This window comes from Phyllostomus hastatus, unplaced genomic scaffold, assembly GCF_019186645.2.
Source record: "Phyllostomus hastatus isolate PE091 unplaced genomic scaffold, TTU_PhHast_1.1 phas_contig_34, whole genome shotgun sequence".
In the NCBI taxonomy this organism is placed as follows: domain Eukaryota; kingdom Metazoa; phylum Chordata; class Mammalia; order Chiroptera; family Phyllostomidae; genus Phyllostomus; species Phyllostomus hastatus.
Window position 1 is genome coordinate 23,657,662 of NW_025333857.1, and position 19,665 is coordinate 23,677,326.

Here is a 19,665-nt window from a genome sequence, read left to right on the forward strand (position 1 = left end):
TAGTGTACGAGGCAGTCAATTGGTGCTTTTCTCACGTGTCAGTGTTTCTCTCTTCTCCCTCCCTTCCCCTCTCTCTAAAAAGAAATAAAGTCTTCTAAAAAATTTCTCTTTACTTTTCCATATCTTAGTTATATTTACAGTGTCAGATCATATGGCAATGCTATACATATTATATTTTCTCCTTTCTATATCTCCTGTAGCCCTAGTTGTAAATGTAGCAATATTTTAAAGTTCACAACCACTCCGTCAAATTCTCTTTAGTCATCTCAATGGTCTGAAGCTAGTCCTCTGGAAGGTTCATGAAAAACAATGCCTCCCCTAGTTCTTACAAGTCAATGAGTTGTTTTCCAGCCTTAATATACTGACAGTCAGTTTGGCTAGGCTTAAAATCCTTAGCCCACATTTTTCTTGACTCATGTATGTCTTTCTGGAATACTTTCTTTGTAAGGGTGTTATCCTAGTTCCTAATTTTTTTCTTCCTTCTACTTTTATATGGTATTTGACATCAATGCTTTTCTTCTCTTATTTTCTTGAAACTTTAGAGGTATAGTTTCACTTAGCTTTGCTAATTCACAGCTAGTGTTCCACACAGCTCACTATTTTCATTGCTGCTTTTTGGAGAAGCATTCAACACCATGGCAATTAAAATCTAACAGGTCATAAATCAAATCAGTAGCTGTCTGGGGCCAAGGCTGAAGTTAGTAATGGTGACTTTGACAAAGCCCACAGGAACTTTTTGGGGTGATCAAAATGTTCTATGTCTGGATTACAGTGGTGGCACAGGTACATACACTTGTTAATATTCACCTAATATGTTGTAAATTATGCCTCAAAAATTATTTTTAAAAAGACATTATGAAGTTTACTTTCTGAAATCTCCTGGCACTATTCCCCTCCCTTATATATAACAATAAATAAGGTCCTTTTTTCCTTTGTCTTTACTGTCCCTGTCCTGTTCAATTTGAATTAAATCCACAGTAGTTTCTTCTCAATATGGAGCTTTGTCCTGGCATGGAGCTATAGCTAATTTTGAGAGTTCATAGAGTTCTAGTCCCTTTAGACTGCACTGCAAACTGTTTGTACTTACCCAAACTGGGGTGCCTACCCCTTCTAGCTTCAGCTGCTATATTAATTTTACCTACTGTTGCATAACAATCACCCTAAAACTAGCAGCAAAGAACAAAAATTACCTTACAGTTCTGTGGATCAGGAATTTGGAAGCAGCTTAGCTGGGTAGGTCTGGTTCAAGATCTTTCATGAGGTTTCAGTCAAGCTGTTGACCAGGGTTGCAGTCTCATCTAAAGGCTCAACTAGGGAAAGACCGACAGGCTGTCTGAATTCTCACAACACAGCAGCTGGCTTCCCCCAGAGGAAGTGATCTGAGAGCCCAAAATGGAAGCTTCAGTGTTTTTATAACCCAATCACAGAAGTTGTATACAATCACTTCTGCCATATTCTGTTGGTCACACAAAGCAACCCTAGTAAAATGTGACAGGGAACTATGCAAGATGTGAGTATCAGGAAGCAGGAATTATTGAGGGTCATTTTGAAAGGTGTCAACCAAACTGCTATTCTTGAAACTGCTTGCTTAATTAATTTATTATTTTCGAGTTCTTGAGTCCATCATATATCCAGCAGTTAGCTTCTTCTTCCTCTTATACAGCCACTGACACCACACAGGTCTTGTAGCTTTCAGCTGTTTATCCCACCAGCTATTTAGGTGTTTGTGTGGAATGCCACATCATCCAAAATAGTTATCCATGATTTTTTGGATATTTTACTTGCTTTATGTTTTTATAAGGACATCTAGGGAGATGAAAAAAATCTTGCTGTTGTCATCTTCCTAGAGTTCATTCCTTCTTGTATTTTCAACTTCTATAACTTCGTAGAGAGTCTTTTTAGAAAGCACCATATGGGTTTTGTTTTCATTTTAATCTAGTCTGATTTTTTTTAATTGTAATATTTAGTTCTCATATAGTTAATATAATGGCTGATATATTTAGGTTTCTTTCTACCATTGTATGTTTGATTTCATCTACCTTTTAATTTATTTTACTCTTTTTAACTGCCTTCTTTTGGATATTTCTAATATTCATTATTAACTTTCTACTCTATTTATTTGCTAACAGTTTAGTAACTTTTAGTGGTTAAGATTGCACCATGCAAAACTGACAAATCAAACTATTGGGTTGGCCAAAAAGTCTGTTTTTTTTTTCTCGATAAAATAAAGACATATTTTTCATTTTCACCAATAACTTTATTGATCTGGATATTTTGAGTATATCAGCTATCTCCCATATAATATAATGTTGATTGTTCTCAGTTAATGTCTTGATTTGATTGCTGTCAACTTCAACTGGTCTACTCGACAGTGGAGCATTGTCCAGAGAGAAATCTCCAGCATGAAACTTCGCAAACCACTTTTGACACTTTTGATCAGTCACAGCACCTTCTCCATAGATTGCATAAACCTTGTTTTGCATTTCAGTTGTTTTTACCTTTCTTGAAATAATAAATCATATGCCAAAAACGCTACCTATTTTCTTCCATCTGTGTGGACTTCCATCAGTGTGGAACTGATATCAGGATGCATAAGACAGTGACCAGAGAGATGTATCAAATATAAAGATACTTGTTATGAGGTGATATTTATTAAGATCAATGAGGGAAAAGTATGCTTTCAATAAATGGTAAATGATTATTTATATGTCAAGGTAAGTTAAACCCTTACCTCACACTATCCATAAAAATCTACTTCAAGTAGATTAAAGACCTAAAGAAAGGCAGAGAAACACAAGCTTTTAAAGGTCAGAATGGAGAATACCTTTATGTTCTCTGGGTAGGGAAAAGTTTCTCCCTTCCCACTCTATGTTTTATTGAGATATAACTGACAAATCACTGTATAAGTTTAAGGTATATAACATAACAATCTGATACATGTATGTATTGACAAGTGATTTCTACAAAAAGTTTAGTTAACATCCATGACCTTACATAGTTACATTCTTTTTCTTGTGATGAAAATTTTTAAGATCTACTCTCTCAATAACTTTCAAATATACAGTACAGTATAGTCACCCTGCTGTACTTTACATTACTGGAACTTCTATGTCTTATAACTGGAAGAGCGTATGTACCTTTTGACTACTTCCACCCATTTCTCCCCCAACCCTAGCTCCCCAACCCTGGAAAGTTTCTTAAACAAGAAGGTTTCTCATGGAAAGTATAAACATAAGGAAAAGATTTTGACAAACTTGGCTATTCAAAATTAAGAACACTATTCAAACATATGGAGAAAAGATAAGCCATAGAAGGAGGAGATACTTTCTCCATGTATAACTCAAATGGTCAAGTTTCCACAATTAGAACTCCTAAAAATCAATTACAACAGACTACCCAATTAAACAAGAACAAATGCCAATGTTTGGAACAGGGTCCTTGCAAAAGACAACCAAATTGCCAATAAACATAAGGTTCTCAATCTCATTAGTGGCCAGGGAAATGAAAAATAAAGCTACAATGATATACTATTTTATTATATAGCCCACCTGATTAGTAAAAACTTAAGTCTGACAACATGTGAATGAGAATGCAGGTCAGTGGGAATTCTTATACTGCTATGTAAGTGTAACCCAGTACAACCACTTAAATATTTGGTCCTATCTATTAAAGTTGAAGATGCACTGGTTTTTACAACCCAGCAATTCCACTTCTACACGAGATGTGCACTACAAAAACTAATGCACATAAGCACCAGGACACAGTATAATGTCATGGCAGCACTGTTTGTAACAGGCCCAAACTGTCTATTAACAGAATGAATACTCTCTATACCTTCACTCTAATTATTTATCCATTATGTCCTGTGAGGGGATAAAGATTTCTAACCACGAAAAAATTCCAATCCACAAGCCACACTGGCTCCTTATTGGCTTTGTGTTCCTAATATGTCTAATAGAAAGGTAAATGACAAAGAACACAATACTTTATAGGATAGCATGTTTTACTGTTGGGATAGCTATCACATAATTTTTCTCTCTAGTGAGCCAATATTTTACTATAATTTCCATCCAATCTTAGTTCTAGTCACTAAAGCCAGGGTGTTCTACTCTACCTCAGAATCACTCAGGGAAATTTTTTTTTTTAATGGTGAGCTATTTTTTTTAGCTCAACATGATGTACTGTTATCCCCTCCTACTGGATACAAATTTTTTTTTTTGTACTTCCTGAACTCAAGTACCTTATAAGGCTCCCTATATAATTGATTTATATAGATGCTTCCTTCTTCTTTTTTTTTTAAAGATTTTATTTATTTATTTTTAGAAAGGGGAAGGGAGGGAGAAAGAGAGAGAAACATCAATGTGTGGTTGCCTCTCATGTGGCCCCCACTGGGGGGACGTGGCCTGCAACCCAGGCATGTGCCCTGACTGCGAATCGAACCTGCGATGCTTTGGTTCGCTGCCCGCGCTCAATCAACTGAGCTATGCCAGCCAGGGCAATGCTTTCTCCTTTTCTTCATGTTTTATATCCATATCAGAATTTCAAGTGGCCTGGAAGTCTGTAATTGATTTAACATCCTATTCTGGCAATAAAAATCAAATTTGTGTTGGTATAAAGTCCTGCAACTGTTTTCTAAAATATAAGCTATTTTTAGCACCTCACAAAACATTACTTTTCTTTATCTTAGGAGTCAGCAAACTTTCTCCACAAAGGGTAACAGTAAGTTTAGGTTTTACAAGCCAGATAGTCTGTTACAATGATTCAACAATGCTGTTGAGTACAAAAATAGCCATAGAGAATACAATAAATGGATGGGTACTACTGTGTTCAAATAAAACTTTTCATTAACAGGCAGCCAGTGGGCTACAGTTTACAGACCTCTGCTTTGTTATTATTCACCATAAATAGATGCTTCAATCCATATTTGTCACCTAAATGTTATCATGGATATATCCATTATGTACAATATATACTCCACCATGTTATATATGCACTGTATATATTATAATACTATGGAATAATCCATTCAACTAGAACTTGAAAGGAATATTAGTCTGGCTGTTTCCCTTATATAAAAGAAAACTGTCAGGGTTACCCTAGGATCTCCAGTGCCTAACAACAGCAAATGTACATCTAAGAACTCATTCTTAAAAAAAGCACAAATATGCATTTACAAAATTGTTTACATAAAACATTATTTATAATAAAGAACTGGAAACCATTTAACAAACTTTTTTTTTGAGGTAAATTAGTGGCTATTCATCCAATAAACTCTATTCAGAAGAAATGGACTAAGAAAGATGGTGATAATATTTTCCTAAGTGTAAAAAGGTAGCTGTGAAACAATGCATAGTACTACATCACTTGAGGGAAATATCTAAAAATACTTCTTTTAAAGAACTATTGATAAAAACATCTGAATGATTTGATATTTTGGTGACATTTTACCTTTTGAATGCTCTTCATTAAGCTTGTAAAATTCTCTAAGTTGAAGAAAAATTACTATAAAGAAAAGTTTCAGATTGTTTTGTAAGACCAGAAGACAGCTGGTTAGGTAGATAGTCACAGCTGTTATATTGACATAGATCCACATAGCAAACATGGCCATTGAAATGCTCTTGTATATTATTTGGATTAGTCTATAAAAATTCTGTGAGATAAGCAAGGATCTTTCTAATAAAACACTGTTAATCCTAAGATGCTTTCAAATATCTCCAACCATAAAGTAGCTATGGAGATTTAAGGGCCATTCTTAATTTAAAAATTCTCAACATTTTTTAAAAAGTCTCCTTTAGTGTGTACATTTCCATCTTTCATAGATTCCAGTTTTTTTAAAAAAAGAAAGTGGGCTTAATACCTAAAAATTACATCAGTGAAGAGAATCTTACCCCAAGAAAACATTGACACGAAGTTCTTTTTTGGTCCTTGAGATTGTCTTCAATGCAGCAATTTCTGCATCAAACCAAAATCCCCTATTACTAGGACTTTCTACATTGTAATTAACCATTACCACATCACCGATATTTAGTTCATTCCATTTCAAAGTGGTTCTAGCTCGTGGTCGAAGATCCTTCACATTTATTTCTACAGTACCACTTTCCGGATATCTGAGGAGAAAGAAAAAAATCACAGAACATTGCTTATTAACTGCCAAATAAGACTAAAAAGGTATGCAACATACATAAAAACCTAATTACATTATTATTATTATTTTGTAATTTCATCCAAGGACATGCTTATTTGAGAAAGAGGGAGAATGCTTATTTGAGAAAGAGGGAGAGAAATATCAATGTGTGAGAGAGAAACATTGAACAGTTGCCTCTTGTACATGCTCTGACTGGAGTTACTGGGAAATCAAACCCTCTACCTTGCAGTTTACGAGATGATGCTCCAACCAACTAAGCCACAGGGGCCAGGGCCTAATCATATTATTCTTAATAGCACTTAAGGTAACATATTTATCCATGATATTAACTGCCAGAATAAATAATTCTTGCTAAAATCTTAGTGAGACATTCTTTGCTAACTTGGTGGGGGTGGGGAAGGAGCAGTAAAAAAAAAAAAAAAAAAACACAGGTTCTTTCTCCTACACATTTTATCAACCAAAGTTTAAGAACTAACTACTTTAACAGGAGTAGATGCTGACCTCTTCTTGAATTTGGAACCAGTTTCAGTCCCGCCATTTGCTTTACACATACTAAGAACATAAACCCAGTACATTTCAATAGCCTCAATTTTTCCAGGAAGAAAAGATAAAATTGTAGATCTTATAGGTAGCCAACTCCCTAGTAATGGCAAAAATAAAAAACTAGATTTTTTAAATATCATAAAGTAGAACCATGTGAAAGAATTCCAGCAGAATTTGATTTTTGTGTTTCTAAATGTAAGCTTAACATAAAACTAAAGCTGACGTGAAGCTTACAAAGTTACTCAGTTTTAGGCCTAATTTCTATTTTCAACAGATCAAAGACAGCAATGTAACAGTCCATAATGGTTTCTATAAAATTAAGATCTGTAGCCTTTGTGTATTGTTTGGTAGTAGTAGGAAAAAGAAACGAGTAATACCTGGTTTGTGCTCTTGGAAAGTTCTACTGGGGCAGGCTAAACTACCATAGCGGTGGTCCTCAAAGTGTGGTCTTTAGACCAGCAACATAAAGCATCATCTGGAAACATGGTAGAAAGACAAACTCTTGTACTCTGCTTGGGATCTACTGGGTCAGAAACTCTGGAAATGAGGCCCAGCAATCTACTTTCATAAATCCTCTAGGAAATTCTAAAGCACGCTCAAGTTTGATAACTTATTGTGCTATAGGAACAAAATAATTAAATATCACACCCTAGTGTGACAGCATTAACAGACAAAACTACAAAGAGACCATTAACCCTTAACTAACTGAGTGGCCTGTTCAAAATATAAGTGGGTCTGAAGTTAGGAGCAGCTGCAGCAGCTAGCCTTGGTTGTTCTGAATCAAACAGTATATCTAATTCATGTAGAATACATGGATTTTAATCGTTGGTGGGATCTTTAGTTAATTTTCCAATTTTATCAAGTCTCTTCAAATTCTGCAATAGTTAATTAAAAAACAAAAAAAGCTCAGGATTAGCAAGGGGCCCACTTTACCCGCTCAGTGCCATAATTCCCTTCTACCACAAGCCTTCCAAATAACCATGCAACCTTTGCTCAGGGAGTAACTGATGAAGTGTCAGTTTTAACACTAAAAGGAGAAGATACTGACACTGGACCAAAGACAAGCTTTGGAATTCACTCATTGTATACCTAAATTCCATGAAGAAATCTATATACTCTCTCCACAAGAGACTGTTAGGTCTTAACTGTCAAAATACCCCTGCCGCCCCCAATCTTCTCTCCTAAATAAAAACATTTTAAATGAATTCCCTTCAACTTGTATGGCAAGATTTTGAATCCTTTATCATCACTCAGAATGCTTTATTTTCAGTTTGCCTGGGTTTAAACCCCCCAGTTTAGCTTCTTACTGCTGCATATCCTTGGGAAAGTTACTAAACCTCTTTTGTGACCATCTCTCATGTGTAAAATGTTACCTAATGGTAACTAACTGTACTCATATGGTTGTTTTAAGAACTAAAATAAGAAAATCTGTACAGTGCTTAAAACAGTATATGATAGGGTAAATAAATGTCAGTTGTTAATTTTTTGTCATTATCACACAAATAATTCTAAAGAAACTGATAAGTACAAGGTCATGTGTATAGTTCTACTCTCCTCTCATTTTAATGGTAAAAGCTAAATTTAGAGGTCTCTAGTCTAACACTTGGAGTTTATATACTCATGTCATTTCACAGTAGTTTGGTCAGAAAAATAACCAATACTTTCCCAATCTATAAAACAAAGAAGTTAATCTAGATCTTTTAGGGCCTAATTCTAAAGTTGTGAATTTGTTTCCTGCCTCAATATTTTTAAGGCCATGTAGAATAGAAAACTCTTTTCTCAGCTTTAATGTTAAAATTATATTTCAACATATTATCATGTATTTCTGTAAAATACAGTAAAAAAAAAAACACTGCAATGGTAAAAAAAAATTCTCCATTTATATGTGTAAGTTTGTCAAAATTAGATGCCAAGAATGGAAATATTTTGAACAAAGTAGAGAATTTGAACAATGCTTCAAAGTTGTATACAAAATGTTTATAGAAGATAAAATAAATCCATATTTCAGAGCACAAGAATTTAAGCTATGTTTGCCCTGAAATAAATTTGTAGGATTTCAGAACAGAACTGTATTTAAAGGTATAGGTGTGTGTGTATATAGTCTGTAAATAATGTCATGAAAATAAAGTATATTTTTCTAATTCTAGCAAAAGAGATGTTAAGTCAATTGCTATATGAAAAAACAAACATGGAAAGAGTACACAAACTACTCTTACTAAAGTCAAGAACATCTAAGTGCTCAAATACTATTATTCTTTTCTTGGGCATCTTCATCTACACACAACACCCCACAGAGTGATGACTTGGAAGCTCCACTCTAACCGGAACTTTTCTCTTCAGATTCATATATCCAACTACATTTCCAACACAGATGTCTCAAGCATCTGAAATTCAGGTTGTCCAAGACAGAATTCCCACATCCGATAATCTGCTGATACTAAGTATTCTCTAGAGGAAATCTTTCATACTTCCAGAAATTTAGGAGTTATTCCCAATTCTTCATAATTTCTCCATCCAGTTACTAGGTCCTCCTTACGCTATATCATTAACAATTCTTTAATTTAACTATACCCTCTTAGTGAAGACCTACATTTCTTTGATTCTACTGTTAAGGCCCAACATATCGCCCTTGTTAGAATCACACACTTTGTAGTCCATATCATACTTTTTGCCGAAGATTCTACAACAGAGATCTACTTAAAATATTTTGTGAAGTTGGATAACAGGATGTTCTTAGGCTGTGGGAAAATTAGTATTCTCATAGATTATTGATGGGAACACTAAGTGGTACTGTCTCATTGTACAGGGAAATTTGGCCATAGGCAGAGAAATTGCCCATATATTTATCTTTTAAATCCAGAAATTCCACTTCTAGATATGCGTCCCAAATATAAATAACAAAAAACCCCATGAAAAGACACATATAGAAGGCTATTTGTAGCTGCATTATATATAAAAGGATTAGAAGCAATACAATCTCCACAATAGGAAACCACTTAAAATAACATGGTACAATTACATAAAGAATTATGCTCCAATAAAATGGAATGAGACCTGGCTGGTGTGGCTCAGTGGACTTCTGGCCTGCGAACTCAGGGATTGCTGGTTCAATTCCCAATCAGGGCACATGCCTGGGTTGTGGGCCAAGTCCCCACTTCAGGGTGTACAAGAGGCATTCAATCGATGTTTCTCTCCCTCTAAAAAAGAAAATCTACAGGACTTCTGGCCAAGATGGCAGCACAGGTAAATATTGCTTGCCTCCTTGTACAACTGCACCAAAATAACAACTAAATTATAGAACAATCATCAATCATAACTATCAGAAATTGAGTTGAGTGGAAATCTGACAACTACGACACAGCATTTGCCCTGACTGGTAGAAGAGATGGAGACACAGAATAACCTGGCCTCACATCCATGTGTGGAGTATAAAAATTCAGGAGGGGTATCTTGGGAGCAACAAGTCCCAGTCCCACACCAGGCCCCCCAAGCCCAGGAATCCAGTGCTAGGAACATAAGTCCCTGTAACTTCTGTCTGCAAAAACCAGCACAAACTGAATTGGTGGAAGAAACTTCAGGAGTCCCAAGTAGTTCCTCTTAAAGAACCACACACAGACTTACTCAGACTCACTCACTGAGATCCAGCAACAGGGTAGCAGCTTGAAAGGCACCAGTGGCATACAGGGAGGAACTGAAGTGTCTGGCATCAGGATGAGAGCTGGGTGACAGCTTTCTTCCAGACAGAAAGGTAGGAGCATAGGCAACTGTTGCTTTTCTGAAGCCTCCCTGCACAGAGCCACAGAGCCACAGAGCCAGCAGGCAGATGCCATATCAGAGACTCCATTAACCTGGCTCACACAGTTTGCCCCACTCTGGAGACCCCCTGAGGCTCTGACCCACCCAAATTACAGGTCCACCCAAGCTGTTAAGAGGCTTTTCCATACAAATGGCTAGTCTTGACTTGTGCTTCACAACTTACAAAATCCTCTCAAACAAGCAACAGTCAGCCTCAGTGAGCCACCAGCCTCCATCCCTCTTACTAAGTAGTCCCCAGCCTGGCACTAGCAGCTTCAAGCCTAGATTCACAGCCTGGCTTTGCCTGGGAATCTCCAAGCCTACCTCAGATTGCTTTATAGCTTCAGCAGGGTGGCCCTGAGCAAAACACAGGTGGGAACTGACCTTGGCCTGCACCACCTGAGAAACCCTAGAGTCTGTGCATCCAGTGGATAGCTGCAGACCATGTTGGAGCACCACCACCCTGCCCCTGCACAGTTGATCTTCCACAGAGGGTGGAGGTTGGTGGTTAGTGGACACAGCCAATCACTGCAGCTGATTGGCCTGGGTAAATCCCTCCCACTGACCTGTAAAAAGCAATCACGGCTCAACTACAAGAGGAGAGTGCATTTAGCTTACAAGAAGGGTGCATGAAGGGCACACTTTGAGTACCCAACTAGGGTGGTAGGGAAGGCTGTGCTACTGGACTCTGTAAGACACCTATTACATTAGACCATGCTACCAAGATAGGGAGGGAATCATAGCAGGTATCTACCTAACAGGCTACCAAAATGAGCAAAGATACACGGCCCAAATGAAAGAACAGATCAAAACTCCAGAAAAAAACTAAACAAAATGGAGATAAGTAATCCATCAGATGCAGAGTTCAAAATATTGGTTATAAAGATGCTCAGAAAACTTAGTGAGGACCTCAATAGCATAAAAAAGATCTAGTTAGAAACAAAGGATACACGATTTGAAATGAACAATTTACAGGGAAACAACAGTAGAGTGGAAGAAACCAAGAATAAAATCAATGATATGGAACAAAAGGGAGTAAAAAACAACCAATCAGAACAACAACAAGAAAAAAAAAATGAGGATAGTGTAAGCAGCCCACGGGACAACTTCAAGTGTTCCAATATTCACATCATAGGGGTGCCAGAAAAGGAGAAGAGCAAGAAACTGTAAATCTATTTGAAAAAATAATGAAAGAAAACATCTCTAATTAGGTGAAAAAAATAGACATGCAAGTCCAAGAAGCAAAGAGGCCCACTCCAAGACATTATAATTAAAAAGCCAAAGTTTAAAGATAGGGAGGGAATCTTAAAAGCAGCAAGAGAAAAGCAGTTAATTATATACAGAGGAGTTCCCATAAGACTGTCAACCACTGATTTCTCAAAAGAAACTGCAGGCTAGAAGGGATTGGCAAAAAGTATTCAAAATGAAGCCCTGGCTGGCGTAGCGCAGTGGACTGAGCGCGGGCTGCGAACCAGAGTGTCGCAGGTTCGATTCCCAGTCAGGGTACATGCCTGGGTTGCAGGCCATGACCCCCAGCAACCACACATTGATGTTTCGCTCTCTCTCTTTCTCCCTTCCTCCCCTCTCTAAAAATAAATAAAATCTTAAAAAAAAATTTAAGTTAAAAAAAAAAGTATTCAAAATGATGAAAACAGAGACCTACAGCCATGATTGTTCTACCCAGCAAAGCTATCATTTATAACCAAAGGGCAGAAAAAGAGTTTCCCAGAGAACAAAACTAAAGGAGTTCATCATCACCAAGCCTATATGAAATATCAAAGAGACTTATTTAAGAAAAAGATCAAAACTATGAACAATAAAATTTCAATGAATACATATCTATCAACAATTGAATCTAAAAAACAAACTAAGCAAACAAGAACAGAAACAGAATCATGGATACAGAGAACATTCTGATGGTTGTCAGATGGGAAGGGAGTGTGGGGGGGATGGGTGAAGAGGTGAGTACAAATAGGCAGATACAGAATAGTCACAGGGATGTAAAGTATAGTATAGTAAGTGGAGTAGCCACTTATACACATGACTGATGGACATGAACAATGGTGTGGGGATTGCCTGAGAGAATGGGGAGAACTGGGGAGAGTGAGGGTGCTGGGTAAAGGGAGGCAAAGGGGATAAAATTGGTACAACTGTAATAGTATAATCAATAAAATATAACTAAAACAAGAAAAGTCCCTAAAAATCAAAATGAAACAATCCCAGGTTTTCATCAGTATATGAGTGGATAAAAAAAATCTGTGGCACATTTACACAATGAATACCCAGCTTTAAAAAATAGAGGTAGAGGAATATCTTATAGTTTCCAACAGCATGGATGGACCTGGAAAGCATTATGCTTTGTGAAATAGTCCAGTCAGAGAAAGATAAGTACCATATGATTTCCCTCATACGTGGAATATAATGTATAATATAAACTAACAAACAAAATAGAAAGATCGACAGACAGAAAACAGATTGACAGTTGTCACAGGGGAGGAATGTTGTGGGGCCGGGTGAAAATGGTAAAGGGATTAAGCAAAAAACAAAAAAGCAAAACAAAACCAAAAACCCACCACAACTCAAAGACACAGCCAATAGTATGGTGATTACTAGAGGAAAAGGAGGGCTAGGGAGATAAGGAGTGCAGGGTTTATAGAGTGTTAAATCATGATGGACAGAGACTTGACTTGAGGTGGTGAGAACACAATACAATATACAGAGGATGCATTATATAGAATTGTACACCTGAAACCTGTATAGTGTTATTAACAATGTCACCTCAATAAATTCAATAAAAAAGTAAAAAAGCAAATTGAAACAAAAGTACGCAATTAATGACTTAACTACCCAGTGAGGAATTATTACAAGATACGTGAAACATACTAAATTAACTGTATATCCCTAGTGGACTTATTTCCTAAGGACATAGAGGTGAGCAGAGGTCAAGACAGCAAAGCTTCATCTGTATTTACAGTTGCTCCCCATGCTTGCATTACGGCCTGAGCTTCACTTCCTATCAGATCAGCAGGGGGATTAGATTCTCATAGGAGCACAAACCCTACTATGAACTGTGCATGAGAGGGATCTAGGATGCATGCTCCTTATGAGAATCTAATGGCTGATGATCTGAGCTGAGGTGGTGATGCTAGTGCTAGGGAGCAGCTGCAAATACAGATTATCATTAGCAGAGGGTTCTAACTGCACAGAGACCATAATAAATCAATTGCTTGCAGGCTCATATCAAAACCCTATTAGTGAGTGGCAAGTGCTAATCAAACTGCATCTGGTGGCAGGCTATAAAGCCATCCCTTAGCCCCAGTCCATGGAAAAATTGTCTTCCATGAAGATGGTCCCTGGTGCCAAAAAGGTTGGGAACCACTGGGATGAAGTAAATCAATGGTGATATTATTAGAAACCTTCATTTTCAAGGCAAAAAAAAAAAAAGAGAGAGAGAGAATTAAAGAGATTGAATTATAAACCTTTAACTCCAAATTTAATTGGAAATATCAATAAAAACCTACCACATACTTAAGTATTTCCTTGCTGTGTCTATAGAGAAGACCCAGCAACATGATCAAACAAGAATAAATGAGCAGCCCAGACTATGTGCTCTAAATACCTTCTTTAACTAAAAAGAACTAGGGAATCCTTGAAACAGCTGAATCCAAACCTGGAAAGGAAATAGAAAAACAGTTTGGGACATCCTCTTGTACCAGAATGCAAAGAAGCCCTCAAAAACTATGTCAGGTTCAACATGAAGGAGCTGTCACAGACAAGAGATGGGACAATTTGGACACACACACACATGCAAGTAATAATGCAACAACAAAAAAAAACTGAGATGAAAACAAGTATTAAAATTCATTAGTTCATGATACTTAAAAGCAAAAATCTCACTGGCAAAATTCTAGAGGATGCTAGGGAACAACTCTGAACAATGAAAAAGTTCAAGAATCAATAATTTATCCTACCTTTCATTTATGAACCAACAGGTTAAGTTCTTTATGAAAAAATGCTAGATAATAAATGAAGGAAAGACAGAATAAGGTATCATTTTTGCAACACTTAATAAAAGAATAGATCTAGGTAAAGATTAATAGCTGCTAAAACCATTACAAGTTGGTAGTAAATCGCACAATGGATGGTCAAATGGAAAACACCTGAAATCTTACCACAGAAAAGTAGATATTATGTGCCTCTCAATGACATACAATAAGTAAACACCAACTGTCAACAACTCATCAAATAATATAATTTAAACCAAATCAAACTTCTAGATATAGCTATAAGCATTTTTAGGAAACTAGTATCAACGGAGGAACATATTAAATTCCATTACAGAAATGTAATTAGTGAGTCCAGGCAATGGGAAAACTGAATAATTTGTCACTTGTACAAATAAATAGCAAGGAAAAAAAGGGGAATCTATAGGTTGAGACTTAGCCTATCAAGTAAATGTAATGGGTAGATCTTTTTTTGATATGTATTTAAACAACCTAAATATATATTTTAAAAAGTACAATTAAGGAAGTCTAAACACTGGCTGGCTACTTGATATTCAGGAATCATTATGAATTTCATTTGAGATTTGTTGGCTTTTTTTCTTTTAAATGTGTTAGGGTCCCCATGCCCATCCCCAGGTTCAGTGAGTTGCTAGGGGAACTCGTAGGACTCATTCCCACAGGATGGCATTTAGTTGTTCCTAGGAGCTACGTGATTTACTGCAGACACAGGATACAAGGCAAAACCAGCAAAGGAAATAGGCACATGGGGTAAAGTCCAGAGGAGACCAGGTGCAGATTCAAAGACTCCTCTCCCAGTGAAGTCACACAAAACATGCTTAATTCCTCCAGCAACAAGTTTTAACAACCTATGTGAAATACCACCTACCAGGGATGTACAGTAAAGAGTATCCAAGATTTTTACTAGGGGGTAGTCATGTAAGCACTCACTGCCCAGCACATACCAAAGTTCCTGACTCCTGGAAGCAAGCGTCAGGCATAAACCATATTGTTACACAGTTTAGGCACCATGAACCATTTTTTCAGGGAAGAATGAAAATCCTCCTAAATGCCAAGTTCCCAAACACCAGCCAAAGGTCAACCACACAAAGTGACCTTTCAAAAAAAAAAAGCAGTCTCAGGTGGAATACACACTTTAAAAGTATGATTTTAGACTTCTGGCCAAGATGGAGGCGTAGGTAGACACACTATGCCTCCTTGTATAACCAAAATAAGGACAACAACAATTTAGAAATAAAAAACAACCAGTACCAACAGAAAATTGAACTGTATGGAAGTCGGACAACCAAGGAGTTAAAGTAGACACATTCGTCCAGACCAGTAGGAGGGGAGGAGTCAGGCGGCTGGGCGGAGAAGGGTCACAGCAAAGTGGTGGCTGGTGGACCCTGTGAGGCAGAGGATTGTGGAGGGGTGTGGTGCACAAGGCGGCTGGCAGCCCAGGTGGTCCCACATTTGCCCACAGATAAACCAGGTGAAACTGGAGAGCGAGACAGACTGCGCAACCCAGGGTGCCAGAGTGGGGGAAATAAAGCCTCAAAACAATGATTGAAAACACCTGTGGTGGTTGAAGCAGCGGGAGAAACTCCCAGCCTCACAGGGGAATTTATTGGAGAGACCAATGGGGTCCTAAAATGTGCATACGCCCACCCACCCAGGAGTCAGCACCAGAAGGGCCCAGTTTGCTTGTGGGAAGTGGCAGAGGGGACTGAAACCCCACAGAGAGCAGAGCAAGCACCATTGTTTCCTCTCTGACCCCAGCCGCACCAGCCGCACATACAGCATCACAACACAGCGACGTGGGTTGCCCTGCCCTGGGGAACACCTAAGGCTCCACTCCTCAGTACATAACAGGTGTGACAAGACAAAAAATAGCCCAAACGAAAGAACAGATCACAGCTCCAGAAATACAACTAAGCAACAAAAATCGCCACCCTATCAGATTCACAGTTCAAAACACAGGTGATCAGGATGCTCACAGAATTGGTTGATTTTGGTCACACATTAGATAAAAAATGAAGGTTATGCTAAGTGAAATAAAGGAAAATGTACTGGGAAGCAATAGTGATGGGAAGGAAACTGGGTCTTGAATCAATGAAGTGCACCACAAGGAAGAAAAAAAAACATAGAAAAGAATGAAGAAACAAGAATTCAAAAACATGAGGAGAGGCTTAGGAACCTCCAGGACATCCTTAAATGTTCCAACATCCAAATTATAGGGGTTCCAGAAGGAGAAGAGAAAGAGCAACAAGTGGAAAAGTTATTTGAACAAATAGTAAAGAACTTCCCCAATCTCGAAAAGGAAATAGACTTCCAGGAAATCCAGGAAGCTCAGAGAGTCCCAAAGAACTTGGACCCAAGGAGGAACACATCAAGGCACATCATAATTACATTACCCAAGATTAAAATGAAGGAGAGAATCCTAGAAGCAGCAAGAGATAAGGAGACAGTCACCTACAAAGGAGTTCCCATCAGACTGTCAGCTGATTTCTCAAAAGAGATCTTGCAGGCAAGAAGGAGCTGGAAAGAAGTACTCCAAGTCATGAAAGGCAAGGACCTACATCCAAGATCGCTCTATCCAGCCAAGCTTTCATTTAGAATGGAAGGTCAGATAAAGTGCTTCCCAGATAAGGTCAAGTTAAAGGAGTTCATCATCACCAAGCCCTTACTTTATGAAATGTTAAAGGGACTTATCTAAAAAGAAAGATAAGAAAAAGAAGATAAAAAAACATGTACAGTAAAATGACAGAAAACTCAGTTATTAACAACCACACCTAAAACAAAAACAAAAATAAAAGCAAACTAAGCAAATAAGAACAGAACAGAAACAGAAATGGAGATCACATGGAGGGTTAGCAACAGGGGAGTGGGAGGAGGAGAGAGGGAGAAAAGGTACAGAGAATAAGTAGCATAGATGGTAGGTAGAAAATAGGAGGGGGGAGGGCAAGAATAGTATATGAAATGTAGAAGCCAAAAAACTTGTATTACACATGGACATGAACTAAAGGGGGGGATGTGGGTGGGAGGGGGTGTGCAGGGTGGAGGGGAATGAAGGAGGGTAAAAATGGGACAACTGTAATAACATAATCAATAGAATATATTCAACAAAAAGTATGCTTTTAGCGATTTTGTCAGTTGAATGCTCTGAAATGACAAAATAAAAATGAACCTATGAAAATTAGGGAGAAAGAATAGGACTAGGTAGCAAAAGCCCTTATTATGATTCTGGTCTGTCATTTTGAAAGCGGAAAGAGTGAGGCATGAAAAGCATGAATGTGTATGTGGTACAAGTCTGACAAAGTCTTGACCAGCCTAAAGGTGAGCAATGGTCCAGAGACTGACCATACAGTTCCATACTGTCAGACCCTAGAACTGCTGCCATACTTAGTCAATGGCTGGAGGATGTAAGGAAAACAGTGTGCTCTGATCAAACACTGTGGCAGATCTCAAAAGTACTATAGCTAAAAGTTATCAGCTAACTGCATTCATTCCTTACAGCTGGTCAGCAAGTTCATTATTTTTATTTATTGATTTAGAGATAAGAATAGAGAGAGGGAGGAGAGAGAGAAAGAAACATCAGTTTGTCATTCCACTTATTTATGCATTCATTGGTTGATTCTTGTATGTGCCCTAATCAGGGATAGAACCCGCAACCTTGGTGTATCAGGACGAAGTTCTAACCAACTGAACTACCTGACCAGCAAGTTCTTTCTTGATGGAGTTCTGAGCAATGCTCCCATTATAGATGCTACAGTCATACATAAGGCCATTTCTGGTTGAAATAACACAAGGTTTGGGACTTGCTTCAGAATAATCCAGTAGTGCTTGGAATGCTGGTATAGACAGCCAGGAGTTCACAATGGTTGAAGCTGGCTAATGGGTTCATTATACTATTCTGTCAAGCTCTCAAGTTTAAAGATTTCTACCATAGAAAATAAAATGCTTTATGGTTCAAGTTAAAATCCAAACAAAAGGCCTCCTGCCCCAGACCACTATACTCCTGACTTCTGTTCTCAGATGCATGCTTTTTCAATAGGTATTTCTTTTATTTAACTTTAAGTAACATGCTTATACTTTGCTTTTTACTTTAAACTGTTATTCAGCCCATCCCTCATGTACAGTTCCTTTGCCTCCATCCTCCTCCTCATAATTGCTAAGAAAAGGTCCTGCTCCAAGTGTTCACATGTTAACTCTTAGAGAGGTAGGTGCTACTGTATCCCTGTTTTGCAGATGAGGCACAGAAGTGAAGTGAGTTCTTTAGACAGAGAGGCAAGATTTAAATTCAAACCCTGATCATCTGGCTCTAGACCCATACTCTTACAATGATTGACAAACCTTTTCTTGCTCTTAAGCACATTATACAAACTAAGCTGGTTGTAAAAATCAGTATTTTATAAATTTTTTTACATGTTGACTAAATAGTATTCACAGCTAAATTAAGTATGCTTTAATTACATGTCCTTCCTTCCTTCCAAAACTGTTTTCTGTTGAATGCTTAACAGTTGCTTTTAGTTTTAACTTGCTTAAGTTTTCTATGTATCTATCATAAATTTTTCCCATTCTGCCACAGTTGTAAAACTCAACGTTCAGACATATCAGGTACTCTACTTACGCTTTGGGCTTCAAAACATCTTTTAGAGACCTGTGTCCTATAGTAATCCAGACAGCTTGCTCTGTAGAACTAGACCTGTTCCACAGCTGTTATGCTGGGATCTCCTTTCAATACTTCCTATGTTGAATCCTGTTTCCTAAATACATGTCTTCCTCTCCCCCCGCCCCCCACCTTGAGTGGGGTGAGAGTGGTTTAAATGCTCTTTCATACAAATTAACCAATACTCTTGTTCTCAGTTTTATTCTGTATGCCTATCTCCAAGGTACCTGGTAAGTCCAAGGTCTGAGCCTCCCAAGGATTATTCTTCTATGACAATTTACCTGCTTATTGTTGGCTTCACATCCTTATGGTTCAGCTTTCTCTGGCCTGCTGAATTAGGTAGTAAGGTGTCATTTATCCATTAGCTTACCTTCCAAAAATTTTGTTGTTTTCTCTTCTGTCTTTTATTTCTATCTCATTTTTTATCCGTAGGGATTTAAGCATTTATTTCTTTTACTGTCTTCTGGAGAGTTTAAGGAGTGAAGACAAATGTATCTTAATCTATCATTTTA

At 37.6% G+C, this 19,665-nt stretch overlaps 1 protein-coding gene across 2 annotated transcripts in view; it reads right to left on the minus strand.

The window, feature by feature from the left end:
- Positions 1-19,665, minus strand: part of UHRF2 (ubiquitin like with PHD and ring finger domains 2) — a 90,414-nt gene that overhangs the window by 34,019 nt on the left and 36,730 nt on the right. For both annotated transcript variants that reach the window (XM_045840486.1, XM_045840487.1), the window contains exon 4: positions 5,889-6,107. In XM_045840486.1, the coding sequence (XP_045696442.1) occupies positions 5,889-6,107 (219 nt within the window). The remainder of the gene's footprint in view (positions 1-5,888; positions 6,108-19,665) is intronic.